The sequence below is a fragment of the Fonsecaea multimorphosa genome (assembly GCF_000836435.1).
Source record: "Fonsecaea multimorphosa CBS 102226 unplaced genomic scaffold supercont1.21, whole genome shotgun sequence".
Lineage (NCBI taxonomy): Eukaryota > Fungi > Ascomycota > Eurotiomycetes > Chaetothyriales > Herpotrichiellaceae > Fonsecaea > Fonsecaea multimorphosa.
In genome coordinates this window covers 65,956-81,096 of record NW_015971655.1, presented here as the reverse complement: position 1 = coordinate 81,096, position 15,141 = coordinate 65,956, and the positions used below count along the sequence as shown (strand labels likewise).

The 15,141-nt window shown below is 54.2% G+C and overlaps 5 protein-coding genes across 5 annotated transcripts; 4 read left to right on the top strand and 1 right to left on the bottom strand.

The window, feature by feature from the left end:
- Positions 1-1,118: 1,118 nt before the first annotated feature.
- Z520_08837 (uncharacterized protein) lies at positions 1,119-2,996 on the top strand (the record flags this gene model as incomplete). Its single annotated transcript, XM_016779333.1, has 4 exons — positions 1,119-1,321; positions 1,368-2,044; positions 2,111-2,336; positions 2,420-2,996. 4 exons carry the CDS (start codon positions 1,119-1,121, stop codon positions 2,994-2,996), a joined length of 1,683 nt encoding a protein of 560 aa, XP_016629443.1.
- Positions 2,997-4,118: 1,122 nt separating this feature from the next.
- Positions 4,119-6,001, top strand: Z520_08836 (uncharacterized protein; the record flags this gene model as incomplete). Its single annotated transcript, XM_016779332.1, has 3 exons — positions 4,119-4,514; positions 4,658-5,720; positions 5,895-6,001. The coding sequence occupies 3 exons, from the start codon at positions 4,119-4,121 to the stop codon at positions 5,999-6,001; spliced, it is 1,566 nt and encodes a 521-aa protein (XP_016629442.1).
- Positions 6,002-6,236: 235 nt separating this feature from the next.
- Z520_08835 (uncharacterized protein) lies at positions 6,237-8,052 on the bottom strand (the record flags this gene model as incomplete). Its single annotated transcript, XM_016779331.1, has 3 exons — positions 6,237-6,846; positions 6,902-7,325; positions 7,383-8,052. 3 exons carry the CDS (start codon positions 8,050-8,052, stop codon positions 6,237-6,239), a joined length of 1,704 nt encoding a protein of 567 aa, XP_016629441.1.
- Positions 8,053-9,678: 1,626 nt separating this feature from the next.
- Positions 9,679-11,061, top strand: Z520_08834 (uncharacterized protein; the record flags this gene model as incomplete). The annotated part of the gene is made up of 3 exons (XM_016779330.1): positions 9,679-10,023; positions 10,077-10,210; positions 10,266-11,061. 3 exons carry the CDS (start codon positions 9,679-9,681, stop codon positions 11,059-11,061), a joined length of 1,275 nt encoding a protein of 424 aa, XP_016629440.1.
- Positions 11,062-11,563: 502 nt separating this feature from the next.
- Positions 11,564-14,993, top strand: Z520_08833 (uncharacterized protein; the record flags this gene model as incomplete). The annotated part of the gene is made up of 5 exons (XM_016779329.1): positions 11,564-11,600; positions 11,711-11,785; positions 11,843-12,058; positions 12,114-14,834; positions 14,896-14,993. 5 exons carry the CDS (start codon positions 11,564-11,566, stop codon positions 14,991-14,993), a joined length of 3,147 nt encoding a protein of 1,048 aa, XP_016629439.1.
- Between the last annotated feature and the right edge of the window lie 148 nt (positions 14,994-15,141).

The following is a 15,141-nucleotide window of genomic DNA, read 5'->3' as shown; positions in this document are numbered from 1 at the left end:
CGCTGTAAAAATACCAAAATAGAAATGATATAGACGGTAGAATTACCACAGCGGGAATAGCGCGTCAATTAAGGCAGACGACCCCGACCAGAGGCTTGGCGGCTTGGCGGCAGCGGAGAAATACTATATAGGGAGGCTCGCTCCCCCTTTCCCAAGACGCACTCTTTCCAACGAGTTTCCGCTTCTATGCTCCCCTCTTCCCTTTCCCGCCCGTGCAAATTGCTCGTTATGATCTCAGCGCTGTATTCTTGAGGGCTGATCCTTCCCCCTCCACTTCTTCCATGCAAGGGCATCCGAGCCATTCTCAGCTCCTCGGCATGTGCTTTCTCCAGGCATCATGACCTTCTACCTTTTCCAGTCCCCTCAGGCCGTCGACCACTCGAGTCGATAGGCGCTGACACGAATGACTCTCGTATTCCATCTTGATGTGTCTCCTCCAACAGTTACCCATGCCAGGTTCCACGTGGCCTATTGACCTCTGGCAATCCCAACCAAGCTGAGGTGCGGGGTCTGACCTAGCTCGCACCGAAGCTCGTGCGAACCAGAGACTCTCATGCTTGGTTTCTCAATTCTAGCTCCAGCAGTGTATTGTCGTCCAATGAATTCCACGGAGCTCAAGGTAGGTCTTTGCTGCAGGCTACAGGCATCATGGACCATCTTTCGAGGAAGTCTACCACTATCCGCTGGATCCGCCAATCACTACATATCTGACTAGGGCTCCCCACAAGGCGAAATATCTAGTCTTAGTGGCAAATCCCTGTGGTCCTTGCCATCTCTACTGGCTCGCCCGAATCGGCTGCCCTCATGAACCATGGCAACAGGGACTTTGCCTGTTATGAGCATGCGTACATTTCAGCATTGGAGGGGTCGAAGCTTTAGCCAGGTCGCGGCAACCTTGTCATGAAATGCTTGGGGGTATCAGACCACTCAGACGTAAGCTGGGATCCTGCAGCTATTCGAGAGGACTTGGGCGTGTTGTTTAGGCTGTTTGGTGCAAGGGTCTGACAGCTTGAGGCGGCAGAGACGGCCTGCACCCTGTCCGTGGGCGTGATATAAGGCCTGCAGCACCCCGCGCCCACAATCATCGTCTTCCGACTTCACGGCTGCTATATGTCAAAATGGAGATACACAACAGACCTGACGAATGGAAAATCGAACAAGGCTTGGCTGGTGCTAAGCTGCCGTTTCTGGATCAGACCGGGGCTGAGCCAGTCTTTATCCAGCCCAGGGCATGGCCGGAATTGACCAAGGATCAAGCAGCCATCGATGCTGTCGGGAACCGCGATGAGCTGTTCACGCGGGAACTCGAAGGGTGGAAAGGGTGCGTTATTTCTCCTTGTTGAAGGCGTCAATTGACATGGTGTTAGATATGTGGAATGGGAGAAATATCCAGAGAAGAAGGAAAAGGCGCGCAAGATCCTGGCCGCCGAGGTCTTTCCACCGAACCCAGAGTTCCAAATGGGGCCTATTCCTGACACAAATCCCGTGCTCCCGGGCACGCACTGGAAGATGTGGCACCATGCGGTCGGTGGGGAGCTCACTGATGTTCCTGAAGACTCTTGGAATACTGTCCTTCGCGAAAAGCATCCTGAGATGTTGCATCTGCTGCAATTCCCGTACAATGGAGAGCCTCCCAAGAGGCTGGTGACCGACAAAGCTGTGACGCCGAATTCGCTCCACTTTGTGCGCAACCATGGCGGCATTCCACTCATTGACAAAGACAAATGGAAGCTGGATTTGGATGGGCTAGTCAAGAACCCGCGAACGTTTACCTTCAACGATATCACGGATGAGTCCAGATTTCCTCGCATAGAAAAGTATGTCACGATGCAATGCTCTGGAACAAGACGTATTGAGCAAATCTCTCTTTACGCCGGCCAGGGAGATGAGGTTCCACAGGCGCCTTGGGCAGAAGGGGCAATTGGAAGCGCCAAGTATCTCGGTATCAACCTGAAGGATGTCATCGAAGCCTGTGGTGGCCTCGTTAAACCAGCCAAACATCTCGAATTCTATGGTGCTGAGACCTACTTCAAGGACAACGAAGGTCAGTAACGTTCAAAGAAGTTGGAAAGGAATGTTGACGAAAACGGACTCTTTCTAACAACAACAGTGATGAACTACGTCGTGAGTGTGCCGTGGTCCAAGGTCAAATACGACGAAGTTCTTCTCTGCTGGGAGATGAACGGCGAACCACTACCGGCCATTCACGGCTACCCGGTCAGAATCATGGTATTAGGCTACATTGGTGCTCGAAGCGTGAAATGGGTTTATCGGATCAAAGCCATTGAGCATCCTTCACTTGCGCCTGTCCAAAGTAAAGAGTATCTCTATTTCAAGTAAGTGCCTTTCGAGTGTGTTCGGTTTCAGGTTACCGGACACTTGCCTTCTTCTGTTACGGCCCAATACTGACCAGAAGTAGTCAGCAGACGGGCAAGCACAACCAACAACCGACAGACGGCATTCAAATCCAGGAAATGCCCGTGAGCTCGGCCATCATGTCTCCGTGGACAAAACAAGTGGTGATCCACAATGGCAAGATCCATTGCAAAGGGTGGGCGTACTCAGGCGGTGGAAGATGGCCAGAGCGGGTCGAACTATCGGCAGACGGAGGGTTCAGCTGGTACGCTGTGCCCAACGCCAACCTCTCCAAGAAGGGTAAATGGACCTGGAGGACGTGGTCGATCGACCTCCCCTGCGACGTGGAAGGCTGGGTCGAAATTGTCTGCCGATGCTGGGACAATGCGTTGAACACACAGCCCCTGACCGTCCGCGCCGCATGGAATTGGGGACTCCACGTCACGAGCTCCGCGCACAGGATCAGTGTTTACAGTATCAACAAGAGCCGGCCACGCACCGCAGAGAAGCTCAAGCAATTCGAGGCCACCGGCTCGCCTTTGGCACCTCTCACATGGCCCGAGGAATTTCCCACACAGAGCTGGGATGACTACAAGAAATTCTGGGAGGAGAACGAGCCGAGGGATGCGGACGACGAGTAGAGTCTGAATGGTAGCAGGGGCACGTCGAAAAGCCCACACTATGACAAAGGTGACAGTCCACCGCTTTGGTAGGAATAGGACAAGACGCCTGTCCCTGTTGGCGCTCTTGCTAAGGCTGGCTGGTGTACCCCGGGGAAGAAAGAACAGGAGAAGACGAGCACGGACCAAGACGACAACTCAGGTGCCACCAGTGCTGCACGACGTGGACTAAGTTCTTCTTCTTACAAGCTTTGGAGAGGTCTGTCTCCCTGTCTATCCTTTACTGGTTCTGTATAGCTCAGCCCACAAGACCCCCACGGACTCGATGCTTTCCACTCCTTCGCTGTAGCTGTCGTAACCATGAGCCAGTGCTTAGGCCTCGCTCGATAGGACCTGATGGGGGAAACTCTGTGGATATTTGACTTTTTCGAGGTCGAGGAAGATCTTCTCCTCCAACCATGCCAGGCAATCGGAGATGATCCCTTTCCTTCCACATTCATCTGCCATGCGACTGGTGCGTAGGTTATAAATCATGGCACTTCAGCCCTTGGGGTGCTTGCAGCACCGTCAAGCTGACTATTGGATGACATTGGACGAGGGACCCTGGTGCCCGAGTAGCTTGTGCTTAGCTGATAGTCCCCCAACTCCTCAAAGTCTAAGTGTTCGTGCGAAGCTTCGCGCGAAAGGCTTTCCACATCCACATGCTCATGCTCGTGATAATTACGGACGTCCAACCATGTCAGCAAGACCAGTGAGGCCCGTGCTCCAGCTCTCAACTCTCGCATTGAGCGGCAGACTCGGATGTCGAGTCTTGATTGCCCCGGATTGATGGCCTGCATGTCGGCCTGACGGATGGGAAGCGTTCGACATACAGCAAATCGAGTGCTAGCCATTGACAAGCAGCTCTCGAATCAGAATGTCTCAAGTCCCACGCGCAGGCACAGATTTTGGGGTGACAAATCTCCCGAGGCCGCGCTCAATGGTATCGAGATGGTCGTCGCGTCACGGCCTTTTAAGAGAGCCCCGAGGGCCCAGGTACTGGGTATATATATACCTGGGACAGAAGGCCAGGCCACCACCTCATCAGCACACTTGCAGGGATTGATGGCATTGTGATAATCAACAAATCGGTCTACGCAGACAATGTCCCAGTCTCACTATACTCTTGCCGAGGGCGTGCCCTTGCCTCGAAACGACATCATCGAGCAACTGTCGACGGGGTCAGGAGGTGGCCATGTCCTCTTGACAAGCACCCAGCTGCTGGAGAACCTGGCGCATTTCTCTCGCGAGCGGATTCCCGAACGCACCGTCCACGCAAAGGCCGCCGGCGCCAGGGGCTATTTTGAAGTGACGGACGATGTCTCGGACGTGACGGACGCAGACTTCCTCAATGGCATCGGCAAGAAGACGGAAGTGCTGATGCGGATCTCGACCGTGGGACCTGCGCGAGGCTCTGCCGACACAGTCCGTGATTTCCGAGGGTTTGCCATCAAGTTTAAGACGGACGAGGGTAACCAGGATTGGGTCTTTAACAACCAGGTAAGGCTGGCCCCCTTTCTTCTCTTTCTTTCCGTTCCCCTTCCCCCCCCCGGTCATGGACTCTATATGGGTGTGTGTGCGTTTTGGCATTCTTGGGATGAAAAGGCTCACACAGACACACTCACATCGGTTGGGCCCCTCAGCCTGTCTTCTTCGTACGCGACCCCATGAAGTTTCCCTCGTTGAACCGAAGCCATAAACCTCACCCGACCACCAATGCCTCGGATGCCAGCATGTTCTGGGACTTCCACGTCAACAACCCGGAGAGCATCCACGCGCTGATGTTCCTGTTTGGGGACCGGGGCCTGCCGTCTTCGGTGCGCCACGTCAACGGCTACAGCGGCAACACATACAAGTTCACAAAGGACAACGGGGCCTCGTACGTCTACACGCGGATCACATTCAAGACGGTGCAGGGGATCCATTACTATACCAACGCCGAGGGCGCCGAGATCGCGGGCAAAGACCCGGACGCGCACCTGGTTGATCTCCAGGAGGCGATCAAGAAGGGCGACTTCCCCAAGTGGGACGTGTACATCCAGGTGATCAAGCCCGAGGACATCTCCAAGGCGCCCATTAACATCTTCGACATGACCAAAGTGTGGCCCAAGTCGCTGTACCCGCTGCGCAAAATGGGCCGCGTGACCCTGGACACGAACCCCAAGAACTGGTTCGCCGAGATCGAGCAAGCCGCCTTCAGCCCCAGCAACATGGTTCCCGGCATCGCGCCCTCGCCGGACCCGATGCTCCAGGCCCGCATGTTCGCGTACCCCGACGCCGCGCGCTACCGGCTGGGCGTCAACTACCAGTTCCTGCCGACCAACGCCGCCAAACCCCAAGTCTACTGTCCGATCGAGCGCGACGGGTTCATGAACTTCACCCCAAACTACGGCGCCGACCCAAACTACCTGGGCACCAAGCTCAAGCCCGTGGCGTTCTCCCACCGCACCAGCTCCGCCAAGATCGCCAGCACCGACTTTGCCACCACCACCACTCAACAACTCAGCCTGGGCCGGCCGGACGAGGTGCAGATCCCTTACCCGATCTCGGCTTTCACAGAGGTCGACGACCGCAAGGACTTTGAGCAGCCCATTGCGCTGTGGAAGATCATGGAGAAGCAGGAGGGCGCACAGGCCCGATTTGTGGACAACGTGGCCGCCCATGTCAGTGGCGTGGGGGAGAAGTGGTTGAGGGACGAGGTCTACGGTGAGCTTTTCCTTTTTCACCCACTATATCTCTTTGTATCTCTTTTTTATGCCCCGACCCTGTTTTTGGATCTCGCTAGGTGCTGAGCTCTCCCCCCCTATTATGGTCCTATGTATCTTGATTTGTGTGTGTATATCATTATATGGACGATTTCACTGATAACTGTCCTTCCAGCCATGTTCGCCAAAGTCGACACACAACTCAGCGACAAGATCCGCAAGGTCACAGAGAACAAGATCGACAACGACCACAAGCACCCCCACAAGTCCGCGTGGCATTGAGCCGCGCTGCGCATGGGCGACGATCTTTGAATGGCATATACGGTAAATGTATGCCATATATAATATACTATATACCATAAATAACAGCCCCTTCCTCACATTAATCTTCCTCTACTCGCTCTTCCCCCTTAGATTGAGCTAGGATTTGTTAATTTTTTGATATTATTCAAATCGTAAATTGTCATTTCAAATTTCCATTCATATCCTGCGTTACATATATGTCTCTCTCCCTCTCTCACGGCATCAACCCTATCGACGGCCCCAGCGCATTGTCCCAGGCATGCCAGTCGAAGTCGACTTGGTCGTAGAGCATCTGCCCCGGTGTCTGTTCGGCCACGTCGCCTGCCATGTCCTGTGGCACCTGCGGAGGTGGTTGCTGTCCCTCGCCAGGACGGGTGGGGTTCCTGGCTTGCTGGTAGTGGTGGCCAGCGGCGTCTTGGTCGGCGGCCGAGATCTTTTCGCCGCAGATACACCTGTTCGACAGGACGGCGTTGGACGGGAAGAGCACGTGGAAATCCATGCCGACCAACTCCAGGGCCTTTCGCCGCGTCCGCACCAGCATGGTCCACGCGTCGCGCCCGGACGGGCTCAGCTGCCGCCGCGGCGGGTCGCTCTGGCTGACGATGCCCTCGTCCACCTGGTACAGCTCAAAGATGGCGTCAATCAGGCCCCGGGAGAGAGCCGCGTCGTCGCTGTACGGGTGCTGCAGGAGGTCGGCCAGGAGGAGCGACACGGCTTGCAAAGGTTGGTATGTCCCCGGGTACATCCAGTGGAAGGGTTCGGAGATCGGATCGTTGCACACGCGAATGAACACTTGGATGAATGCTTGGGCATGTTTGACGGCACTGTCAGACTGGTTAGCTCACACGAAGACAGGGTCGTCGTGGTTGAACCGCTTACTTTGTTCGGACGTTTTCGTCGGCCACCAACACGGGATCTCGAAACAGCGGGTGGTAGAGGACGCAATACGCCTTGTGGACCATCAGGTGCAAGAGAAGCGCCGACCAAGCGGTAAAGTCCACGACGTCTTTGTCGCTCGGGTCTGGTCGCAGTGTCCACACCCGGTCAAAGGCCAGCATCACAGGAGGCCCCTGCTCAACAGGGCGAGGAGTGGATCTCGCGACTTTTGCCTCAGCAGCGGCCCTGGCCTTAAGCAACGTGTCTACAGCTGCACTAGTGCGGTCAGCTATCATTCGAAGGCGACCGGCACAATCTGCGACCACGTCCAGCGATTGAAAGGCGTCCTCGAAATGGAGCACAAGAACCCTTCGGATCTCCCTGGTGATCTCGTAGCGGCGAGATGCCACCAGGTAACGAACGTCAACTGCAGTAGATCAGCAAGACCATGATCCAGTTAGCATCAAGGGAGTTGTCAGCTTACCGTCTTGACGAGCACCCGGATTGTCATTGTCGACGTCGTATTGACATATCGCATCGGTATTTGCCATTTTCTGATTGATGAAGAGAGGTGAAAGCCCAGACGAAGATGAAGACATAACATCCAGGTGGAGAATATACCACCAAAGCCTGCGTCTGGTCTCCAGCTCGGCCGGAGACGGCCCCGGTTCTGGGAGCTGGCGGTGCAAGCCCATACCAAGTGCCACCCGGAACGAGGTAGCAATAAAGTCGGGTGCGTCCGAGAACTCTTCTTCTCTTACGAATTGGCTCTGCGCAATGATGTAAGCTGCCAGAGAATAGATGCTCGGCCGTCGAGGAAACCCAGTCAGGCTTGCTGAGGCCATGGCAAGGAAGTACATGTCTCCAGGATTGAGATTGATGGGCTCGCCGAAGAGACGCTCAAGACGAGCTGGCGGGGCCGAGAAGACTGCCGCAAACAGAATGGCAGACAAGAGAGATAGAAAGCCCGGCTTCTTGCGCATGAACACGCTCGGCTCAGCATTATGCACATTCGCAGGTGGAATGCCGTCCCAGAATGTTCGGAAGTCCTCTCCAAAACTCTTCATGTGGAAGATTGGCGTCAGAGGGAAGACAGTTGACATGAAAAAGCCGCACAGCCTCTCACAGATTTCGCGGGTCGGTAGAAGAGCCATGACACACGAGATGTTGTAGTTCCTTCCACAGAACTTGCATTTGTTCGCCGTGGATTTGGTCCATTCGAAGCCGCAATTGCGCGGCGGACGAAACTTCTGTCCGCTCCACTCGAGTCCTCCCTCCTGCATCCTGCCCGGGAACTTTGGGAATGGGCTGGTCTCGTCGAGGACTGTAGGCACGGTGTCGCGGTTGATCTGGATGAGCGTCAGCAAAGGCTTAGTTGACTACGAAGAAATAACAGGCGGCGTGAACAGGGATAGAGAGTTCGAATACCTCAAAAGGAATTGCGTTCGCCCAGTATGTTGAGCCTACGTAGGACGAGCGGCCGCCATCATAAACAGAAAGGTGTCCCCTCTCATGGTTGGTTTGCCTGGTCTCAGGCTCTGCATTCGCTGATTCCGGGTTATCAATTTGGCTGATTGAGGAATTGATAGTGGCAAGCCGCACTTACGCTCAATCTGAGGTCCTGCGCCCATCCCTTCCTCGGGTCTTGCATAGGTTGTCGATGATGAAGATGGGAACTGGGAGGTTGTTGCACTTTGCCAGGTGGATGATTGAGGTGCGGCACTGGCGCTGGCACTGGTGCTGGCACCGGCACTGGTACCGGCACTCTCGTCGTAGACACATTCGGTGTCTCCTGCAACACAGCGCCCACAGGCTGGATGCACCTGAAATGCATACATTAGTTCCTCGTCTATCAGCTCGACGCACGAGTCCAGGGTTCCGTTGAACTCTACCCGGTCACACCTTAGCCTGCGCCGGCGACAGGGAAGACACGAAGTGACTGGCCGTTGCCTTTTCTTTCCTTCCATTGTGGTGTGAATGTTGCCCGCCTCGCTGTGGGAGTCAAGCTGGACACATCATATAACGCAGGTCAAATGGTTTCCGGGACCCATTTAAAGCATTGGTGGCATTTTCTAGGGGGCCATCAATGAAGATCCTAGCCTGCCGACCAAGATCTTGACCCTTGCGCTTGGTGCAATTTTTCCACAGGGCGGCAAATGGTCGGAGATCGGCCATGCATCGGCGGAGCGCTTTTTAGTCTGAGAGCCATCATCCACTCCTCGAGGCCTCCCAGTAGCAGGGTGCGAATATGGGTGTGCAAGGCTCCAGTGGACAATGGTACTGTACCTTTCAAACGTTTGACATTTTGGAAGAGAAGCATGCCAATAGGTGTCTTTCGTAACTAGAGACGTATGTTGACCGGTCAGTGACATGGAGAAGGAGCATTCCTCGATGGCCTGCTCAACGGACAGCGGAGCGGCCTCAAAATTATTGACTCCAGCTGGCCGCTATAGTCATTGCGAGCAGATCCCGTTTTGAGCCAAGTATGTTCTTTGCAAAACAATAATGCGAGCAGGAAGAAACCTCGAGTTGTCTTTTGGCTTGCGAGACATTTTGGGGGATTTTGTCGCATCTGGATTTATATTTCCCCGGGCGGATAAATGTTGCGGCCCTCCGTTCCGGCCAAAAGTCGCAGCTTGTTGTGATTGGCTCCGCGACCGAACACCCGTGGCGCATGGTTTGCTTCTCCATCATCGCTGTCGCCTGCTCCATTGCACCTTTCAATCCGTTGAGTTGTTGTCCTCCACCGACCGGATAGTCTTACTGCGAGGGCCGCCATCATGGAGGCACCGCACATGGCTCTACGAAATCTCCCCCGGCGTGCCCCTCGGCTCGCAGTTTCATTTCGACATGCGGACCGTTCGACTGCCGCTCTAGCTTACTCCCCGATGGCAGTATGGAGCCGAAGACAGTTCGCTACGACTTCGAATTCATCGTTCCCAAGCGGCCCTATGGGTATGGGCGGCTCCGGTTCCTCTCCGACATACTTCCAACGCCAGACGAGCCTACCTGCGAACACCATTATCCGATTCGTACCTCAGCAAACGGCATGGATTGTGGAGCGGATGGGCAAGTTTAATCGGATATTGCAGCCCGGGTTGGCTATTCTCGTCCCGATCATCGATGTACGCAATATTTGTCTTGAATTACAAAAGCAGGCGCTGACATATGAGGAAAGCGCATTGCCTACGTCCAATCGCTGAAAGAGGCGGCCATCGAGATTCCAAGCCAGAGTGCCATTACCGCAGACAACGTCACGTTGGAGTTGGATGGCGTCCTTTACACAAGAGTATTTGACGCTTACAAAGCGAGGTGAGCGAGTGCGAAGGTCAAAGTCGGAATGGACTTTCGCTAAAGAATGATCTAGTTACGGTGTTGAAGATGCGGAATATGCCATCTCACAGCTAGCGCAGACGACCATGAGGTCCGAAATTGGCCAACTCACACTCGACCATGTTCTCAAGGAAAGAGCAAATCTCAATGCAAATATTACGCAGGCGATCAACGAAGCCGCACAAGAGTGGGGTGTGATATGCTTGAGATACGAAATTAGGGATATCCATGCCCCGGAGGGCGTTGTGGCCGCCATGCACAGACAAGTCACGGCGGAACGATCAAAACGAGCTGAAATCTTGGATTCCGAAGGTCAACGGCAGAGTGCAATCAATATCGCCGAAGGTCGTAAACAATCCGTCATCTTGGCCTCTGAGGCTTTGAAGGCCGAGCAGATCAATATGGCATCTGGTGAGGCCCAGGCTATTTTGCTCAAAGCAAAGGCGACTGCCCAAGGTATCGATGCCGTGGCTGAAGCCATGAAACGAGGAGAAGCCAATGCTCAAGGAGCTGTCAGCCTGAGCGTTGCGGAGAAATATGTTGAAGCCTTTGGTAATCTGGCCAAAGAAGGAACCGCCGTTGTGGTACCGGGTAACGTTGGAGACATTAGCCAGATGATTGCTACCGCTATGGCTGTGTATGGGAAAGTGAACGAGAACCAAACCAAGAATCTGGCAGCCAAGATGGTTGGCACACCATCGGAGAAAGACGACTCCAGATCGAAGGATGTTGGGGCAAGGGTGATTGAGGCGGCCCAGCACGGGGATGCAAAAGATGTTGCGCAAACAGTTCTTGAAGGATTTGAGCAGACACGGGAGGCAAGAAGATAGGTGTGAAGCGGGAAAGGGGACGTTATCATGTCGGCAAAAAGCGAACATTCGACTCCTTCATGACGCAGCGACGGCCCTCCTGCGTGTATTACTTGACATGGATTGGGAGGGAAAAGTCGATAGCTGTGTACCAGTATACCGGAGAGCTCTAGGACTTCTGGGAAAAGTACAGACAGAAAATATAATAGGATATCTACTCCCTATACCTCTGCTTTTAGACTAAGTTCAGCCTTATTGGTCAAGCCTTGCCCCTGGGTAAATTGAAGGTAAATTGAAGCCTATCCGTGCCTTGTCATATGCCAGACTGCGGACTGCGGACTGCGGACTGCCACCTGCGCATCTTCCGAGTACATTTCAGTGAACTTTGAATCTCTGCACCCTCCATCCGTCACGCTCCAGTCTTTCCTCACTGTTAACTTGATCCTACTCCTACTGTTCCAAGATGGCCTAGTCTACTCTTCTCTGGAAATGTGCGCCGGGCGGCTGCACAGATAGATCCGCAATGCACATCATCAGACCGATCTGGCTCACTCATGGAGGTGCGACATTTCCCGCACAAAACCCCCTTTGGACGCGTCGCAAACCGCGTAGACAGTGTCGCATTCACATTGTCACTCTGTTGATGGACTAACCCTTTGGTCATGAATAGGCGAAAAGAAAGATTTCGAGGTCTACAGCTGCCATGTCTCCCCCGACGGCAAGCGTCTTGTCACCGCAGCTGGCGGTATGTCCACATTTGTACACCACTGACAGAGGACTTATTCGCTGATTGAATCAAAAGATGGCTACGTGCGAATCTGGTCGACCGAGGCGATCTACAATGCCACCAATGCGAGATACGACAAGCCCAAGCAGTTGGCGTCGATGAGTTATCATTCGGGCACCATTCACACAGTGCGCTTCTCCCCTGGAGGGAAATTCCTGGCTTCTGGGGCAGATGACAAGATTGTCTGCATATACACTCTGGACCCGAGTCCTCCTACCCATGCCACATTCGGTGCGTTGATGAGTGGTGGTCTGGCGCAGAGAGGCAGATGCTGAGATTGAGACAGGTTCGAACGAGGCCCCTCCGGTTGAGAACTGGCGCATTTTCCGGAGACTGATCGGCCACGACAACGATGTACAAGATCTGGGCTGGTCATATGACGGGACAATCCTGGTGTCCGTGGGCTTGGATTCAAAGGTGGTGGTATGGTCAGGTTTTACTTTCGAAAAATTGAAGACGCTCTCGAATCATGCCAGCCATGTCAAAGGTATCACTTTTGATCCAGCCAACAAGTACTTCGCGACCGCAAGCGACGATCGATCAATTCGGATATTCCGGTTCACCTCTCCGACACAGAACTACACGACGCATGATGCGGTGAACAACTTCACCCTCGAGACGACCATTATCCAGCCATTTGTCAATTCACCCTTAACAACATACTTCCGGAGATGCTCCTGGGCCCCTGATGGGATGCATATCGCAGCAGCGAACGCAGTCAACGGGCCCGTCAGTGCAATCGCCATCATTAATCGTGGTACATGGGATGGAGACACTACTTTAATCGGGCATGAAGGGCCAGTGGAGGTATGTGCGTTCTCCCCGAGGCTCTACGGAGCAGAACCTCCTGCCAAGAATGCGCTTGAAGATCATCCTACACCTCACACGACGGTGATCGCATGCGGAGGGGCAGATAAATGCCTGAGTATCTGGACGACAAGCAGTCCACGGCCTATTGTAGTCCAGCAAGATGTAGCTGGCAAACCGATTTCAGATATTTCCTGGAGCCCAGATGGCCAGACACTGTTCGCCACTGCGCTAGACGGCACCATTTTGACGGTCATGTTCGAAGCGGGAGAGTTGGGCTACGCAAGACCCATTGAAGAAAATGACCGGTCACTCTCCAAGTACGGCACGTCAAGAAAAGGGATCGGATTTCCTGAAAGCACCGATGCACTCTTGCTCGAAGAGATGAGCAAGGCCGGTGAGCTCAAGGGTGTTGAAGGGCGCATGGGTGCGTTGATGGGCGACCTTCACTCCTCATTACCGGCAACAGCAGAAAAGCCATCCGCCACTACGAATGGCACAACCACGAATACCCAAAACCTCGCAAATGACACGGCGGAACCGACGACCAATGGGCAAGCCGCAGTGAAGGCACAAGACGACCAAAACCAGGCCAAACTCGAGAGACTCAAGAATCGAGTCGAGATCACTAAGGATGGTAAGAAGAGAATACGGCCTCTGTTGGTGTCTGGTGCCGGCGGGACGGAGTCTTCACTACCGCAGACGAAGCTGGTCAGTGCCAGCGCGAATGTTCAGACGGTCGATGCCCCTCAATCCGTGCTGGATCTTTCCAAACCGTTTGACGGACTTCCAAAAGGTGGCCTGGCAGCGTTGTTACTTGGAAACAAACGAAAGTATGCACAGATCGAAGGGGAAGAAGAAGGTACTACCGAGAAACGAGTGGTGGCAGCAAGCCAGAAGGGAGCTACGCCTATCCTTGTTAATGGCACGGATGGCCTCTTACCCGCACAACCTCAGCCAGCTGTGAGTGGGCAACAGGGAGCCCCAGATTTCATCCGGCCAGCTGTTGTCAACCAGGCACTGTCCGTCAGTCAGCTTCGACTTGCCGTTCCTAAAGTGCGAGCGCATATCGTGCAGGGCATTGACCCCACAGGCAAACCTGGCGACCTATCCGGCGACACGGCGAGCAAGTCCAAAGCCGAGTTTGTCTTCGAGGCCAAGAATCCCTCGGGGCCGTCGTTAACCCCCAGAGCGCAAGATCGTGAACCCTGTCGGATCACCCTGACGAGGAAGGATCAGCCGTTGTGGCAGGACTTTCTTCCGCGTCCGGTTCTTCTGGTTACAGGGACCAGGACGTTTTGGGCGGCGGCAGATGAGACAGGTTCTATATATCTGTGGACGCCTCACGGCCGACGGCTCAACAGTGCTCTGGTCATGGAAGCTCAACCTGTGATTCTTGCGTCGTACGATTCATGGCTGATGTGCATCACTGCCGTTGGCGTTTGCTATGTCTGGAATGTCAAAACTATGTCAAGCCCCCATCCGCCCGTGTCGCTGGCCCCTGTGCTTGACGCGGCCGTCCATTCCCTAGCTGCTCACCCGACAGGTGCGCCTGCGATTACACAAGCTCGCTTGAATTCCGAGGGTCGGATTATCGTCAGCTTGTCGAATGGTGACGGATATGCGTACTCACCTCAGATGTACTGTTGGCAACGGCTGTCCGAGGTGTGGTGGGCGGTGGGCAGTCAATACTGGAACACGACGGATTCTTCGGTAGGCAACATTCAGTCTTCGAAGGCAAAGACCGACTTCGAAAAGTCCGTGGATGTGTCTTCCGGCATCGTGCCGTGGCTGGAGAGAAACACAACGTCGGAGACGTTGCTACGGGGCCGAGCATACTTCTTACAGCGACTGATCAAGGTTTTGTTGTCACGGGAAGGATTTGAGAGTTTCGAATCGGGTGTCTCGATTGCTCATCTCGAGAACCGCATCGCTGCAGCGCTCATGCTGGGGGCAAAGGACGAGTTCCGGATATACCTGCTCATGTACGCCAAGCGATTGGGCGCCGAAGGTTTGAGGCTGAAGGTTGAAGAACTACTGAGGACACTGATCGGCGGTATCGTGGAACCGTCAGGTCAAGATGGGGACAGTGTTGCGGCCACCATCAATGCCGTGGAAGGTCGCAACTGGCAGGAAGATTCCAAGACGATTTGTGGATGGCCCCGAGAAGAGCTCCTCAAGGACGTCGTCTTGCTTCTTGGTAAGTATCTTCCCCTCGCTGTTCAGGCGCGTGGATATACAGTGACTAATTCCACAACCAGGGAAACATCGGGATTTGCAGCGAATCACTGTGCCTTATGCGAAAATGCTACATATCGTGGACGACATGCCAGAGGATCAAGACCAAATGGCCCTGTAAGCTTGCTGGTCGCTGTGGAAGGGAGGCGTATTAAGGTGGTTGAGAGTTGCCAGCGATTTGAATCCATATCTTCAATTGGACAGGCCACGGACACAAGCAATGGGCGATGATGTCTAACACGGGGAAAGAATCTAATGAACGGGGCTGG